General features: G+C 33.6%; 1 protein-coding gene across 3 annotated transcripts in view; it reads right to left on the reverse strand.

The window, feature by feature from the left end:
• The window catches only part of LOC130448746 (cadherin-87A), a 213,180-nt gene that overhangs the window by 1,222 nt on the left and 193,732 nt on the right, over window positions 1-18,226 (reverse strand). For all 3 annotated transcript variants that reach the window (XM_056786242.1, XM_056786241.1, XM_056786243.1), the window contains 14 exons: window positions 17,544-17,804; window positions 17,290-17,482; window positions 15,834-15,946; window positions 15,563-15,760; window positions 15,251-15,512; window positions 14,953-15,197; window positions 11,038-11,358; window positions 8,626-9,039; window positions 7,433-8,555; window positions 5,526-5,752; window positions 4,578-4,775; window positions 3,027-3,800; window positions 2,800-2,975; window positions 2,384-2,743 (listed from right to left, as the gene is read on the reverse strand). In XM_056786242.1, the coding sequence (XP_056642220.1) occupies window positions 2,384-2,743; window positions 2,800-2,975; window positions 3,027-3,800; window positions 4,578-4,775; window positions 5,526-5,752; window positions 7,433-8,555; window positions 8,626-9,039; window positions 11,038-11,358; window positions 14,953-15,197; window positions 15,251-15,512; window positions 15,563-15,760; window positions 15,834-15,946; window positions 17,290-17,482; window positions 17,544-17,804 (4,865 nt within the window). The remainder of the gene's footprint in view (window positions 1-2,383; window positions 2,744-2,799; window positions 2,976-3,026; window positions 3,801-4,577; window positions 4,776-5,525; window positions 5,753-7,432; window positions 8,556-8,625; window positions 9,040-11,037; window positions 11,359-14,952; window positions 15,198-15,250; window positions 15,513-15,562; window positions 15,761-15,833; window positions 15,947-17,289; window positions 17,483-17,543; window positions 17,805-18,226) is intronic.

An 18,226-nucleotide genomic window follows, 5' to 3' on the forward strand; every position in this document is an offset into this window, starting at 1 on the left:
GCACATCGACGAGTGTGTACCGCCAACATGATATACGACTCTGACAAGATTGCAGATGTACTGTAGTGACGTAAGAAATTAACAATTATATAAATATCCCATTTTTGTTGCGATTTTACTACTATTAGGTAGTGGGTGTTTTTAAATTGTGGTTTTTGTTATTAAATTTAGAAATGGAGATTCGAAATTTCACATTCTATTTGTTTTAATCAAAATTAATAATAATCTTCTTTTTTATCGGTTCTTGTGAAATTTCATTGGTTTGCAAATATTCCACCAAAACTTTTATATGTTCCCGTTAACTGGAAATATTATTTTGTTCCCAAATATTCCACCAAAACTTTCATATTTTGGCTGTAAATATATATTTTTTCTTTAATATTTTAACATAATGAAGTAAAATCATTTTGTTTCGAAATATTTCACCAAAACTTTTTTATTTTGACTCTAAATATATATTTTTTCTTTAATATTACAACATAATTTTGTTTCATTATATACTATCAAAACGTTGATGTATTAACTGGATATATGATTTTGCTCTCTAATATCCGCCAAAATTTCAATATTTTAACTCCGACTCTCACAAAAGTTCAGGAAATATCATTTTGTTCCCAAATATTCCACCAAAATTCCAATATTTTCACTCTGATTCTCACAAATATTTTTAAAAATTTAAAGAAATATCATTTTGTCCTTAAATATACCACAAAAACTTTAATATTTGATTAGTATTTCCCAAATATGCCACAAAAAGTTTGATAAGACCGCTGATCATATAATTTATTCCCAAATATTCCACCAAAATTTTAATATTTTTACTGTAAATATCATTTTGTTCCCTAATATTCGAGTATAATTAAGAAAACATCATTTTATTGTCAAATATTCCTCCAAAATTTTCAAATTTTGATTTTTAATATTATTTTGATCCCAAATATTCCAATATAATGAAGGATATATCGTTATTTCTCAAATATTCCACCAAAACTTTAATATTTTTCAATGGAAATCTAACAAATATTCTACAAAAGTTCGAGAAATATCATTTTGTTCCAAAATATTCCACCAAATCTTTGATATTTGATTAGTAAATATTATTTATTCCAAAATATTCCGCCAAAAGTTTCATATTTTGGCTGTAAATATCATTTTGTTCCCTAATATTAGAGTATAATTAAGAAAACATCATTTTATTGTCAAATATTCCACCAAAATTTTCAAATTTTGATTTTTAATATTATTTTGATCCCAAATATTCCAATATAATGAAGGATATATCGTTATTTCTCAAATATTCCACCAAAACTTTAATATTTTTCAATGGAAATCTAACAAATATTCTACAAAAGTTCGAGAAATATCATTTTGTTCCAAAATATTCCACCAAATCTTTGATATTTGATTAGTAAATATTATTTATTCCAAAATATTCCGCCAAAAGTTTCATATTTTGGCTGTAAATATCATTTTGTTCCCTAATATTAGAGTATAATTAAGAAAACATCATTTTATTGTCAAATATTCCACCAAAATTTTCAAATTTTGATTTTTAATATTATTTTGATCCCAAATATTCCAATATAATGAAGGATATATCGTTATTTCTCAAATATTCCACCAAAACTTTAATATTTTTCAATGGAAATCTAACAAATATTCTACAAAAGTTCGAGAAATATCATTTTGTTCCAAAATATTCCACCAAATCTTTGATATTTGATTAGTAAATATTATTTATTCCAAAATATTCCGCCAAAAGTTTCATATTTTGGCTGTAAATATCATTTTGTTCCCTAATATTCGAGTATAATTGAGAAAATATCATTTTATTGTCAAATATTCCACCAAAATTTCCAAATTTTGATTTTTAATATTATTTTGATCCCAAATATTCCAATATAATGAAGGATATATCGTTATTTCTCAAATATTCCACCAAAACTTTAATATTTTTCAATGGAAATCTCCCAAATATTCTACAAAAGTTCGAGAAATATCATTTGTTCCAAAATATTCCACCAAATCTTTGGTATTTGATTAGTAAAAATATTATTTATTCCCAAATATTCCACCAAAAGTTTTATATGTTCGCTGATCATATAATTTGTTCCCAAATTTTCCGCCACAACTTCAATATTTCGACTGTAAATATAATTTTTGTCCCTAATATTGGAATATAATTGAGGAAATATCATTTTATTGTCAAATATTCAACCGAAAGTCTGATATATTAACTGAAAATATGATTTCCTCCGATAATATTCTACCGAAATTTCAATATTTCGATTATGTTCCGAAATATCGCGATATAATGAAACAAATATAATTTTTCCCCAAACATTCCACCAAAAATAAATACCCGAAATTCCGATACACTTACTGTTCGATCCATAGAGGATTTTCCGTGGTAGTCAAATCGTCTATGATAGCTTTCTTAATTAGAGCGTCCTTTTTTTTCAAATCCGTCGGAGATAATACCCAATGTCTCAAACAACAGCAGATAACAATAAAAGTAATAATACCGACGATAAGTACCACCAACAAAGCTATTAAAGCGACCAAAGCAGAATCGAAAGTTTCGGCTTTTTCGGTAACGAAAGCCGGTACAACATTTTCGATGGCGAAACCCGCGTAATAATCTTTCAAAAAATCGTATTTCGAATCGATTATTTTCAATACATCCGGTACAGGTACAATCGATTGCGTTCTAGGATTCACAACGAGAATATAAAGATCGGACCTACAATAATTAAATTAATAATATTAATTACAATTATAATAATTTATTTTTATTACCAATCATCGTTTTTAACACCGTTATCATCGATGTGGTATCGAATTTCATCGATTATAACCAAACTTTGCGTGGCGTTACTTAATTCGGCTAAAATTTCTTCTTTTTCTTTCAAAACTTCTTCTTTCGGTCGGGACAGTATCACGCGAATCAACTGCTCGGGTTCAAATATCCACACCTAAAATATTTCTATGAATTAAAGGTAATAAACGATTTTTATAATACTCACGTTGATTCTCGTAGAAGCTTCTCGTTCGGGATAAGCGTTTTCTCTAGCGATAATATCGATTATAAATCGATGTTGATTATTTTCCGCTAAATAAGTGGCGGTGCATATTTGTCCGTTTTCGGATATATTAAATGGAGAAGGTATTATCGAACCCGAACTTCTATTCGAATTAAATTTAAATAAATTCGTCGCTTTTATATAATAAGTTATTGAGCCGTTTACGCCGTTATCCGGATCTCTAGCCGTTACATTTATAACGAAATCGTTAATGTTCGCCATAGCGTTAACCGCCGAATAATAAACGGGTTGATCGAAAATTGGGGGGTTATCGTTAATATCGTTAATTGTTATTTTAACTCTCGCTATACTCCTATCAGTTTCGTCTAAATCTTGTTGTTGTTCGGGAGTTATATAATTTGGATCGTTAGTAGCTATAACCAATAAATTGTATTCTTCTTTTTGTTCTCTATCGAATGATATGTTCGAATATAACCCTCCGTCTGTTCTATCCAAATAAAAAGCGTTATTTTCATTTCCGGATATTATGTAATAATAAACTTTCGCGTGAGTACCTTCGTCTCTGTCTAATGCTTTGACTTGACCTATCAGGGAGTTTCTTTCGTTGTTTTCAATAACGAAAAAGTGATAAGGATTTGTCGATTTCGAACCGGGAAATTCCGGTCTATTATCGTTTTCGTCTACCAATAACACGGTGAGGTGCCGTACAGTCTCGTACCATTTAGGTGATCCGTGATCTCTTGCCACCAAAACCAACTAAAAAAACATACAGAAAACTTATTTTATGATATTCAGACATTGTAATAAAACTATACAAACTGACGTCTAGGAGAGTTTCAGAAACTGCAAACATACCAAATCATAAAGATTGACACCAATTGGAGGTTCTATATTTTTGGAACAAACCTCGTATATGTGTGGGATGTATATGTTGACGCCATACTTAATAATTAAATCTAGTGGCTGAGGGCATTTGGGAAAATTGACTTTCGGAAAAGAATCATAAAGATTGATACCACTAATATGCTGTAAACTTTTTGAATAACCCTCGTAAATGTATGGAACGTATATAAAAACAAAATTTTTTTCTCCATGATTTATTTTTATTTTGAAGACCCAAATAAGTTGAAAATGAATCATCACGAATGATAAAAAAACTTTAAACGAAATTATAAAATATTTTTAATAAATATTATTGCAGAAATGACTATTTCAACATTTTTAAAAAAAATGGAAACTGTCAGTAAAATTCGAAACTAAACGAAAAGAACGTAGTTTGTTGTTATCTCTTTCCAATAATATGAGATTAGAATGAGACATTCTGAAAATCGTATTCGATTACTGTCGGTAAAATTCGAAACTAAACGAAAAGAACGTAGTTTGTTGTTATCTCTTTCCAATAATATGAGATTAGAATGAGACATTCTGAAAATCGTATTCGATTAATGTCAGTAGAAAAGGATAGAGTATTTATGTGGTTACTCATGTTAGTGACGTTATGGTAAAGATTAATTTGATCGATTGAAAACTTACTTGATATTTTGGTTTGAATTCTCTATCTAGCATTTTTCGTGTCCTTAGCTCACCGGTAACGGCATCGATACTGAATTCATCAGTTTCTTGTACATTTTCTTTATCAATTTTGAAATGATAGGTAACTTTACCGTTTGCATTTTCGTCTTTATCTACAGCTTTTACTGTCATCACGAGATAATCCTGTGTTGCCGCATTCTATAACATATTTATATTAATTTTAGTTTATTATTGAAAAAGAAAAAAAAATAATTTCTTGAATATATATTTTTGATTTTACAAAATAATAATCAAAAATTATTTATATAAAAGTTCTAACCTAACACATATAATCTGATTGTACTTTTAGGTTAGTTTAAGTTAAGTTAGGTTAGGTTTAATGGTTTTTTTCTTCAAATCTTCGTTTTTACGACGAATTTTCGAAAAAAAAAAAGTCACGAGAATAAATATAATTCAAATTTATATTAGTTTCATGGCTTTAAACGCAATTACGTTGTTACGATTATTGATAACTTTCTCACATATAATCGAATGAAATATTTCTTCATTTTTTTCTTTATATAATCAAAAATAAACCGAAATAAAAAAAATGTAGATTCTCCATGTTTCTACAGATTGAAATAATGAAACTTCTTCTCTCAAATTAAACTTTTAGGTTAAGTTAGGTTAGGTTAGATTAAGTTAGGTTAAGTTCAAAATAAGCATGATCCACCTATAAATATTAATATTATATAAAATGATTCAGCAAACAAGAATACAATTAAACTTGTGAATAGACAAGTGAAATAAAACAACAAATAAAAAGCAATTTCAATGATTCTTAATCCAATCACGTATATTCAAGAAATTAAAGTATTAACGAGTAAAACATTATAAAAATCGTTTCGATATGAAGGGGTTATGTAAACAAACCAGTAATTTAAATTAATAAAAAAAATGTTTACTAACTTCCAGTACTTCGACCGTGGCGTTCGGAAGGGCCGGCATAATGAACTCAGGTCTATGGTCATTAACATTTAAGACATGCACATTAATTGTGGCTTGGTCGAACAATTGCCCGTTACCGCCGTCGCCCCCGTCTCTGGCCTGTACAGTCAAATGGAAATCCCTCGTTTGGCCCAACAAGGACTTGTGCGGGTACAAAATACCACTTTCCACGCCCAGAAGAAAGATGTCTGGAAAAATTAATGACCACCTTTTCAAAGTGCTACCTCGCAAATTCCATCACGGCTTTTGTTTTCTACTTTTGCCACAATAAATCCGTATACATTTCGGCTTTAATGAAATTAAGCTATTCCCGTTTTGATACGGGTCACCGCCGCCGACCGATTGTTTGGTTTAAGTCGAGATATTTATTTCTTTTTAAGAATAATAGTTTAAACGGTTTTAGTTTTTCTTCTTTTTTTAGGTTAAAAACGTTTACAACAATTTTCTTATACATCAAAAACTACAGAATTGATTTGTAGGTTAGAAAACGAATACCAGCATAGTTGCCAGTTTTATAATTACTGATTGATACGTCTGACGGATACATAGTTTCATATTTAATGTTATTTGTATTTAAACTTGGCAACGTTCGATCTTTTCTAATGAAATATTTTTGAAGATGGCCGACTGTAACTTTGTTATTTTAAACGGAACACCTTATATATTAATATATTTTTGAAATCGACGTAAAATTTTAGTATATTTTTGCGAATAAAATTTTTTCGAAAAATGCATACTTTTTGAGTTACTAATTTTTTTGTAAAAAATTTGACAATTGCAGACCCTTATAAATTATTTTTTTACGAGGATACCCTTGAAAATATGAAAATGGTTTCTGTTCGATTGCTTTTGGGAAGGTCAGACGTATTTGAATCTATATTGAAAAATTTGTCATTTTATACAGGAAGTGTATAAAAAGTGTTTAAAGTTCAACTTCATAAATATCAAATTTCTTTATTTTTTTTAAACAGAACCACCCGGTTTTTTCTACATTAATGCATTCAGGGGTAAAAAATAAGGCAAATTAATATGAACTTTTCTATACCTAAACCTTACCATTATCCAGATATTAAATGTTTTCTGTAAATTTTTAGAGATGCAGGTGTGGTCTACCCTGTATAAAATGACAAATTTTTCAACATAGATTCGAATACGTCTGACCTTGTTAAAAGCAACCGAAAATAAATCATTTTCATATCCTTAAGGATATCCTCGTAAAAAATATTTGGGATAAAAGGATCTGCAAGGGTCAAATTTTTTACAAAAACATTAATAATTCAAAAAGTATGCATTTTTCGAAAAAAGTTTTCAGATAAAAGTATACTAAAATTTTACGTAGATTTCAGAAATGTATCAATATATAGGGTGTTCTATTTAAAAAAAATAGAGAAATTTGATATTTACGAAGTAAAACTTTGAACACTTTTTATACACACCCTGTATAAAATGACAAAGTTTTTAACATAGATTCGAATACGTCTGACCTTGCTAAAAGTAACCAAACAGAAATCTTTTTCATATCCTTAAGGATATCTTCGTAAAAAAATAATTTATAAGGGCCTGCAACGTTTTTTACAAAAAAATTAATAACTCAAAAAGTATGCATTTTTAGAAAAAAGTTTTCAGACAAAAGTATACCAAAATTTCACGTAGATTTCAAAAATGTATTATTATACAGGGTGTTACATTCAAAATAACAAAGTTACAATCGACTACCAAACGTAGAAATTTTCATGATTTTACTATAATTATTTTGCTATATACAGATAGTTTTATCTCGTCGTAGGACACTCTGTATACACGAAATTATCAAAAATAATTTGAAAATATCTATTGACGCGGTAAGTTATTAATAATTTACTATTTACCGTTATCATTTCCGGAAACGATGTTGTAGTAAACATTGCCGTTCATTCCGGAATCTTCATCGGTGGCGTTAATTTGTATCAAAGGTATAGGTGGGTTTAACCGTACGTTTTCCATAACGGTAACGTTATATTCCTTTTGCACGAATATCGGTCGGTTGTCGTTCACATCTCTAATTTTAATACGTACCGGAACGGTTACCGATCTTCTAACGTTAATTGGAGCGCCATCTTGTGCCACTACTTGTATTTCGGTTTCGTTGATAACTTCGTGATCAAGAAAATTCGTATTAGCTACGGTTACGTAACCGGTTTGGTTGTCGATGGAAAAATTCTCGCTGTGTTCGCCCGTTAAATAATAACTGATTTCGCCGTAACTTTCGGCGTCTTTATCCACCGCTCTAACCGCTACGACTATTGTCCCGTTAGGAGAATTTTCGTCTATTTCCGCTTTGTATTCATTTTGCGTAAAAACCGGACTGTTATCGTTCATATTAATCACTTTGATTAAAACCGTCGCCGATGCGTTCAATTGCGGTACGCCGCTATCGAAAGCCATTACGGTGAATTTAAGCAACTTTATTTTCTCGTAATCGATTTTCTTTTTAATCTGCACTATACCGGTTCCGTTATTTATTTGAAAATACTCGCTTTCCGGTTGAATAATATAACCAGCTATATCCGAATCCTCATCGATGGCTTTGTAAGTAGCGACTATAGTACCGATCGGTTGTTCCTCTTTCAATTCCAAATAATAGCTCGGATTTTCCCTCGTCCACGGCGGTAAAAACATCGGCGGCGAATCGTTAACGTCCCCTATAGTTACAATCAACAACCCTTGTCCTTGTTGTATAGTCGGGGCCGTTATATCAGTTACTAAAACTGTGATCCTAATTACCGAAGCTACGTTACGAAGTAACGGATTAATAACAGTTACTTTTCCAGTAAATTTATCTACGGAAAAAAATTCTTTGTAACGTTCATCGTCGATTACTTCGTGTCCGTGTTTATCTAAAGCCGTTATCGGTTCCGTTGCTGCGAAATTTAGAGCTTCTGAAGAATTTACGTCCGGATCTAATGCTATTAAAGTGTATACTACAGTCCCAACTCTAACATCTTCCATTACCTAAATAAAAAAAAAAAAAAAGAACAATACAATTATCCGGCTCGAAGGACCAATAAAGTATGATATTTACCTCCGCTGTTTGTGTGGCTGGTACGAAATAAGGTGATTTATCGTTAATATTAACTACAGTGATAGTAATTTCTGAGGATCCCGTTAAGCTCGGCGTTCCGTGATCGGCGGCTGTTACTTCGAGTGTATAAGTATTTCTTCTGTCGTAATCTAATTTTTTTGCTACGGAAATAACTCCCGTGGTATTATCGATTTTGAAATCTTCGTAAGATCCTTTTTGGATGAAATATTCTACTACTGCGTTTTCTCCTGTATCGGCATCTGTCGCTTCAACTTTCATTACGGACGAACCTATCGGTACGTTTTCGAGGACCGCTTCGAGATAATGTTGTCGCGAAAAAATTGGTATATTGTTGTTTACATCGAGCACCGTGATGTTCACGGTAGCCGTCGAAGTGAACTGCCCGTCACTAGCCTAAAAACAACAAATTTTGAAACGAACAGTTTACCTAGTGGGATTGTGGCAAAATAAACCACCAAAACGTACTAACTACTAACTAATATTATATAATATTTAATAAGCATACTGTTACAAATATTTTTATATAATGTTTTTCTTATTTATTAAAAGTGTCTCTAACGGTGGGGTAAACTGTGCTCTAAACACTCTATTAATCACTATTTATAATAATTACCCACTATAATATTTAACTATTCACTATGAACAATCAATTATTTACCGACATTTTCGCTGATAAACAAGCAAGTATTTATACATAAATATGATTTCTCGTTAATTCGGTTCGAGAAAGTAAAGAAAGAGACTTTTCGAGAACCTAAGCAACCGCCAAACTTTAGATTCTTCCAGTATAACCAAAGAGGACCGGTTTCACGGTCTATGTAATGGACGAGTCCGTTACACTTATAAGAATATTACAACTGACAGTATATCACCAAAAACCTGCAGGATGTTGCGTTAAAGTGATACTGTCAATTTTTTTGTACTACTACTAATCGATGTATTGTTTCACGGTCGTCTAGAAACTCATCTACATTGTTAATACAATCAAAAAGTTACGTTTTGTAAACAAAAGGAAGCAGGCATTTCGCCTAATAAGTTTTTATCAAAAATTACGGAAATTGTGCGTTATTCGTAATTTTTAAGACTCGTCTATGACATTGACCGCGAATCCGGACGTGTTCGGTTGTAATGAAAATTTAAAATTTGGCGAAAGCGTCGGCGTTTTTGACATTATTTTACTTATATTGTTTTTATAACATAGACGATTTGTTTATATATTGTATTTTTTACCCATTTCTAGAAAGGTTTCTTATTTATTTATTTCTTTGTTTATAAGGATGAGATTACAACTCATACGTCAGGATATCAGCAAAGTCCTGTAGAATAAAGCGTAATCAAGCGTTGAAGATAGTCAATTTTTTTGTTCTACTACTAATCGATGTATTGTTTCACGGAACGAACTTTATTGTAGAGAGTTGATTTCAAAATGTCGCACGGCCGTCTGGAAACTCATCTACACTATAATACGATGAAGAAGCTAAGTTTTATATCCAAAAGAAAGCAGGCATATCACATAACAAATTTTTATTAAAAATTACGGTTATTGTGCGTTATTATCAATTTTTAAGATTCGTCCATGACATTGACCGCGAAGCCGGTATGTTCGGTAGTAATGGAAATTTAAAGTTTATCGAATGCGACGGCGTTTTTGAAATTACTTTACTTATATTGTTTTTATTTATTTATTTCTATGTTTATTTTCTAGAATTGTAGAAATTTTTGGTAATTATCTAGATTAAATTACACTCCTCCGATTTCATTAAAACTCTATCTAACATAACCTGACCTACATACTTTTCTACAAAATCAAATCCAATCACAAGCTTGTGTTGCTGTTATCGAAAACTCCTGCCATGTTTTTTTTTTGATGAGATGGACGATAATAAATAAAATAAGCGATGATTCTACATACAGTTTGTATATTTATTCGAATAATTACGAAATTTTTTTCCGTTGTTTAGCAGCGATAGTTAGTTTATAATAAAAAGTAATGGTAAATAGTTAAATTAAATTAGTGTTTAGTGCGAGTGTGTGTAAAAATTGTGTAAACAATAAACGGTGTGTATAAATTCACCCCGTCGTTAGAAATATTTGAAATAAATAAGAAAAAAATCTATATAAAAACCGATATTTCATATTTTCAAAGCAAATATTGTGTTTTATCTAGATCCAACACATTTTCTATCGATCAGTTTTTTCAATTTTATCTGATTTCCCTGTAGTATTAAGAAACAACGCGCAACGTATATAGCAGAATGGAATTTTCAACTCAGAGAACCGAGTTTTCAAATATTAGGTTTCCAGTGAACGTTTAAATAATTTATAACATCACGACAAATAGTTTTTTATTATTTATTCGATTATCAATACTTTAAATAATAAGATAATTACCATAACAGTCAATGAAACGACATTATCAGTTTCGTTACTTATATCCAATCCTTTATTATTTATAATCCTGATAACCCCAGTGGTGGGTATAACGTTGAATAGACCGTCGTCGTTTCCGGAAATTATTGAATACGTAACACGCGAAGTTTTATCGGCGTCCGAAGCTTCGACAACTAATTCCGGTTGAAATTTTAGCGAACCCTCGTTTATGAAAGCTCTGTATATGGATTGGCTGAAAACCGGGGGGTTGTCGTTGTTGTCGGTCAGTTGGATTTTTAAGGGCACCGTTGTGGTTTGTCCTTTACCGTCGTCGTCAACAGCCTGAAACATATTTATGACGATCAATGCGTTTTTTTTTGTAGATTTACTCGAACAATCCTTTCGAATTTATAGCCCGACCGCGTCGAATATTGAAAAAACCTCATCGCCAAACAACGTTTCGATTAATTCATTAAAACAATTACTTGTTATCTTAAACTACTTATTGTCTACAAATCGTGGAAATTTATGGTGATTAATGAATGAAAATTTCGAGGAAACTCCACCTGAATCTTTAAACGACTTGAAAGAATAATTTAAATCTCTTTTTGGGGTATTGGGATTTTGGTTTTCATTCTCTTTCCGTAATAGTGCTAGCTGATTACTAAATGCATTACGAAAGATCAAACTTGAGCCCAGCGTTTCATTTCCAACAACATTGGATGATTACGCCCTCTGCTGGAACGAACTATCCCTTCTTTGGTATGTAAACTTTAGTTTTTGAATAACCTCGCACTCGCAGAGTTGTTTCCTTTGATAATTTGCAGAAACCACGAGACCTTCGATATTATTCATATGGTAGATCAATGTATCCAATAAGCATACCAATAATTCTCCTGATTTCCTTATTTGCTTATAGAAATGACTTTTTGGAACCAGTTATTAGAATAAGAAAGGAATCTCTTTGTTTCAAACCCAGTTGCTCGTATTGAGTGAGGTGTGGTACCTCCAGTTTGAAGATGTCGTTCTAGAACTTTAATATGTTGTAGTGTTCGAGATATAACTGATTCCACAGACTTGTTTAGGTGGGATTATATTGGAGAGCTCGAAACAGCATCTGACGATAAAACACAGTCAGTTCAGCGATTTTTCTTCTATTCTCTAAGCTTTTGGCCAGCTCTGGATCACCTATAAGTCGAATTGGTATGTTTGGGAGTCGAATACTACTCCACAGACTTGTACCTCTCCAAAGAAAGTCTAGGTTAGGTGGGATTATATTTGAGAGCTCGAAACAACATCTGACGACAAAACACAGTCAGCTCAGCGATTTTTCTTCTATTCTCTAAGCTTTTGGCCAGCTCTGGATCACCTATAAGTCGAATTGGTATGTTTGGGAGTCGAATACTACTCCACAGACTTGTACCTCTCCAAAGAAAGTCTAGGTTAGGTGGGATTATATTGGAGAGCTCGAAACAGCATCTGACGATAAAACACAGTCAGCTCAGCGATTTTTCTACTATTCTCTAAGCTTTTGGCCAGCTCTGGATCACCTTTAAGTCGAATTGGTATGTTTGGGAGTCGAATACTACTCCACAGACTTGTACCTCTCCAAAGAAAGTCTAGGTTAGGTGGGATTATATTTGAGAGCTCGAAACAACATCTGACGACAAAACACAGTCAGTTCAGCGATTTTTCTTCTATTCTCTAAGCTTTTGGCCAGCTCTGGATCACCTATAAGTCGAATTGGTATGTTTGGGAGTCGAATACTACTCCACAGACTTGTACCTCTCCAAAGAAAGTCTAGGTTAGGTGGGATTATATTTGAGAGCTCGAAACAACATCTGACGACAAAACACAGTCAGCTCAGCGATTTTTCTTCTATTTTCTAAGCTTTTGGCCAGCTCTGGATCACCTATAAGTCGAATTGGTATGTTTGGGAGTCGAATACTACTCCACAGACTTGTACCTCTCCAAAGAAAGTCTAGGTTAGGTGGGATTATATTTGAGAGCTCGAAACAACATCTGACGACAAAACACAGTCAGCTCAGCGATTTTTCTTCTATTTTCTAAGCTTTTGGCCAGCTCTGGATCACCTATAAGTCGAATTGGTATGTTTGGGAGTCGAATACTACTCCACAGACTTGTACCTCTCCAAAGAAAGTCTAGGTTAGGTGGGATTATATTTGAGAGCTCGAAACAACATCTGACGACAAAACACAGTCAGCTCAGCGATTTTTCTTCTATTTTCTAAGCTTTTGGCCAGCTCTGGATCACCTTTAAGTCGAATTGGTATGTTTGGGAGTCGAATACTACTCCACAGACTTGTACCTCTCCAAAGAAAGTCTAGGTTAGGTGGGATTATATTTGAGAGCTGGAAACAACATCTGACGACAAAACACAGTCAGTTCAGCGATTTTTCTTCTATTCTCTAAGCTTTTGGCCAGCTCTGGATCACCTTTAAGTCGAATTGGTATGTTTGGGAGTCGAATACTACTCCACAGACTTGTACCTCTCCAAAGAAAGTCTAGGTTAGGTGGGATTATATTTGAGAGCTCGAAACAACATCTGACGACAAAACACAGTCAGCTCAGCGATTTTTCTTCTATTTTCTAAGCTTTTGGCCAGCTCTGGATCACCTATAAGTCGAATTGGTATGTTTGGGAGTCGAATACTACTCCACAGACTTGTACCTCTCCAAAGAAAGTCTAGGTTAGGTGGGATTATATTGGAGAGCTCGAAACAGCATCTGACGATAAAACACAGTCAGCTCAGCGATTTTTCTACTATTCTCTAAGCTTTTGGCCAGCTCTGGATCACCTTTAAGTCGAATTGGTATGTTTGGGAGTCGAATACTACTCCACAGACTTGTACCTCTCCAAAGAAAGTCTAGGTTAGGTGGGATTATATTGGAGAGCTCGAAACAGCATCTGACGATAAAACACAGTCAGCTCAGCGATTTTTCTTCTATTCTCTAAGCTTTTGGCCAGCTCTGGATCACCTATAAGTCGAATTGGTATGTTTGGGAGTCGAATACTACTCCACAGACTTGTACCTCTCCAAAGAAAGTCTAGGTTAGGTGGGATTATATTGGAGAGCTCGAAACAACGTCTGACGACAAAACACAGTCAGCTCAGCGATTTTTCTTCTATTTTCTAAGCTTTTGGCCAGCTCTGGATCACCTTTAAGTCGAATTGGTATGTTTGGGAGTCGAATACTACTCCACAGACTTGTACCTCTCCAAAGAAAGTCTAGGTTAGGTGGGATTATATTGGAGAGCTCGAAACAACGTCTGACGACAAAACACAGTCAGCTCAGCGATTTTTCTTCTATTCTCTAAGCTTTTGGCCAGCTCTGGATCACCTATAAGTCGAATTGGTATGTTTGGGAGTCGAATACCACTCCACAGACTTGTACCTCTCCAAAGAAAGTCTAGGTTAGGTGGGATTATATTTGAGAGCTCGAAACAACTTCTGACGACAAAACACAGTCAGCTCAGCGATTTTTCTTCTATTCTCTAAGCTTTTGGCCAGCTCTGGATCACCTTTAAGTCGAATTGCTCTCTTTTGTATCCTGATGGTACTTTTAAGAGTCGAATACTACAGAAATGGATTAATCTGTACCAGTTAGAGGATGAGAAGCCGTCGAGTATATAGTTTTTTGGTCTTAAAGAGGATTCCAAGTTTTTGTGGAGCAGCCTTTGCTGCGTCAAACTCAATCAGATCGTTTCCAACGTACTCCAAAATATTTTCAAGCGAATGATTTTTAAAGACAAGAAATATATCCGGGAACACCATAAATCCTTCAATGTTATCAATGAAAATATAATTTTCCGAATTTGTCGGTTGTTATTTAATGAATTTTTACACAATTATATTGGACAAACAACTGACGCGATTTCAATACGATTTAATGAACATAAATAATTTTTATACTCACAATAAACTGTAAATTGTATTCCGGTTTCGTTTCGTAATCTAAACAAGGTTGTTTTCCAGGCGTTTCACAATCCTTTACAATAATAGTTCCAGTGCGATTGTTTACATGAAATTTTTCGGCCCCATCACCGGACAGTTTGTAAACTATTCCGTTTTCTCCAAATTTACCACTATCGCGATCGCTAGCAGTTATCGTACTTAGTAACGTACCAGAAGTAGCCGTTTCCGAAATCCTAGCAGTATAACCTATAAAAACGATTAATTATCGAAGTTTCGAAACGTCGTATCGTCCGATATACCTTCTTTGTCGAAACTAGGTGCGTTATCGTTGACGTCGATTACGGAGACGGTAACCGTAGCAGTGGAAGATAATTTCTCTTTGGTATTAAGTTCTTTAGCCGTAGCTAAAATTATAAATTTCCTCTGATTGAGATCTTCGTAATCCAAAGAACTATTGGCAACTCTAATGGTGACTGGCGTCCAACCTTTGGCCGTTTTCGGTTCGATGGAAAACACTTCGTATATGTCGATCAGATTGAGTGAAAACGCCGCGTTTTCCCCCTTTAAAAACATTCGTTAAACGAATTCGAATCGAAATTGAATCAACTTACTTCATCCGGATCGTTAACCGTCATATCTAATCCGGGTAGAGCGGAACCTTCCAAGATATTTTCGGGAATTTCCACGGTGTATTCTCTCTTGTTGAATTTCGGCGGTTCGTCGTTGACGTCTATTATTTTTACAACTGCTTCTGCTGTTGCAATAGTTAGAGGCTCGTTGCTTTTGATACCGTTAACCAATTCGTGTGCCTACATAACAAGATTTTCAATTAACTGTATTCGAAATTCTACACCTTTCAATTCGGAAAAATTAAGTAAATACCCTTATATTGAATTTCAGGATTCCCTCGAGGTTATCTACCGATTCTTTGTCGATGGGTCGAGCAGTTCGCAATTCTCCGCTCATCGAATCTAATAAAAAATAGTCCATTGGATCTGGAAAAAAAAAAAAAAAATAATATAATAATTGACGATGAAAATGCGTTAAAAACATATTTAAAAACAAAATAGATTAACGAGAAAATACGATGCTGAAATATGCCAGTTGTTTATCCCGAAGCTTACTCTTTCGAATGCGATGTCTATCGTATCTGTAGACAAACCAGTGTAGCCGTCGCCTTCGTTTGTTGTAAAAAGAGAGATTTTTGTGAAATTTCGCCACTGAAACTCATAATTTATTAAAGTAAGTGTTGGCCGAGAAAACGTTGGACATGATTCACGTTTGACTCGCCATTCTACGACAAAAAAAAAAGAGATTCAACTAAGTAATCGGACGATCCTGAATTTGTCACGTGATTTGATCACGTATCCTTTTAATCTTTACTCGCCGAGGGTTCTACAAGACGCAACGAACGTCCGTGCTTTTGGATACAAGCTTAACTCGTTACTACATAGAAGCTTCTTAATAATCTTAATAATAGAAGGTAGTTTGCGAAAATTGGGAAGAAAATTTTGAATAAATAAGAAATGTGTAAGCAATATTTAAAAGGAGCAGAATGTAGTTAAAACATCAAGAAAATCGGCTACTAAATTTTCTAAGAAACAACAAATAACGCACCTGCAGGCTGACCACCAAAGAGATGGTACGAGAGCTGGAGTTCATCTTCTCAGGAAGATCCAAGAGGAGGGCCAAACGTACAGGATTGAACAAGACTTGTGATATTTCACTTTTGAAGGACGATATATGATGAGACCATTGTCAAAAAGACAAGGAAGTACATTCAGGAGTGTATTTCAAAAGTTCAACTCGAAACTGGTTATCATTATCTTCTTGTGGGTTTTCTTCGGCCCATATTTGTCCTGGAAATTCCGTAACCGCCGAAATATATGAAAAATAATGTGTTGGATCTCGATTAATGCATAAAATAAAAACCGTGTAGGTAATTTTGTGTTAGGACCAAATATAGCAACAGCTCATTATGTAAAGGACGTTGTGCGAGTCCAATTGCGAAATTTGAGACTAAATGTAGATTCTGAAGGTTAAAAAGCGAGTGGACATGAAGAATTTTTAGCAAACGCCCGATTAAGTAATACAAAACTTGGAACTATTTCAAATCGACAACAACAACAACATTTTTGATAATTTCTTCATCAGCAGAAGTCCAAAGAATCATATTAACACAATTTTTTTGATTCATCAATTGCCTTTATGACCCTATCTCATAGTAGACCTCTGCTACCTCACTTGGTGTAGTTTTTCGAAATTTTTTTGTCAAAACTAAATGGTAAATAACGTCTCAGAAATTGTAAAAACTATTTTCGTAATAATAAAAACTTACTATTAACTAATTCGTATACGATTTTTCTGGGTATCCCTCGATCACCATCTTCGGCATGTACTCTCATCACCAAAGTATTTATATCAACGTCTTCTTTTATTTCCGCTGTCAAATTACCGACGAAATACGGCGGGGTGTCTTGCACATCCCCCACGTGTACGACAACATTGGCAGTGCTAGACAGATCGCCATCCTAAAAAAATAATAATCGTCGAATATTTATTACGAATAATTACATTTTCGAAAATATTCACCGTAGCTTTTAAAGTGAAATAATGGATTTGTTTGTCGTTGTAATTCAATTTCTTGAGCAACTTTACGGCGCCGGAATACGAGTTTTGTTCCGAATCTAGAGTTTCCACGTCGAATATTTCACATGCATCGGGATCATCTGGCGGATTTATACATTCAACTTCGATATTCGATCCGATCGTATCTTTATCTACGACCGAAATTCCTTCGTATATTTTTCTACCGGGCGCGGTATCTTCGTTAGCGGTAATTTCGTACGGCGCCTATAAAAAAAATTCCAAATATCGATAATGAACTATATGTACGAAGATGGTTTCTGAAGTATCTGTTCCTGAAAAATCTTCGACCACCGAGTCCGAGAACAAAAAATAATCCGGGAGGGATAAATACGGCGGATAAGGTTCAAATCAAACTTTAATTCGTTAATTTTGTTAACTGAAATAACGGGATGTTTGAGACGTTGATGAAACAACACAAATGCGGTTGTTTTTGATTGATTCCTTAGCTCAAACGTTGTAATAAGTTGCCGTGATGTTTCCTGCAGATGGAAAGCCGGTTTTTCCTTTTCAATCCATAGTTTCGAATGTTGTTTTAGTTCTGGTGCGAAAGAATGGAGCGCCACGTTTCATCCATGGTTATGAAACGGATCAAACACTCGATGGAAACATCTTCGCGATGAAGTTTT

This window comes from Diorhabda sublineata, chromosome 9 (genome assembly GCF_026230105.1).
Source record: "Diorhabda sublineata isolate icDioSubl1.1 chromosome 9, icDioSubl1.1, whole genome shotgun sequence".
In the NCBI taxonomy this organism is placed as follows: domain Eukaryota; kingdom Metazoa; phylum Arthropoda; class Insecta; order Coleoptera; family Chrysomelidae; genus Diorhabda; species Diorhabda sublineata.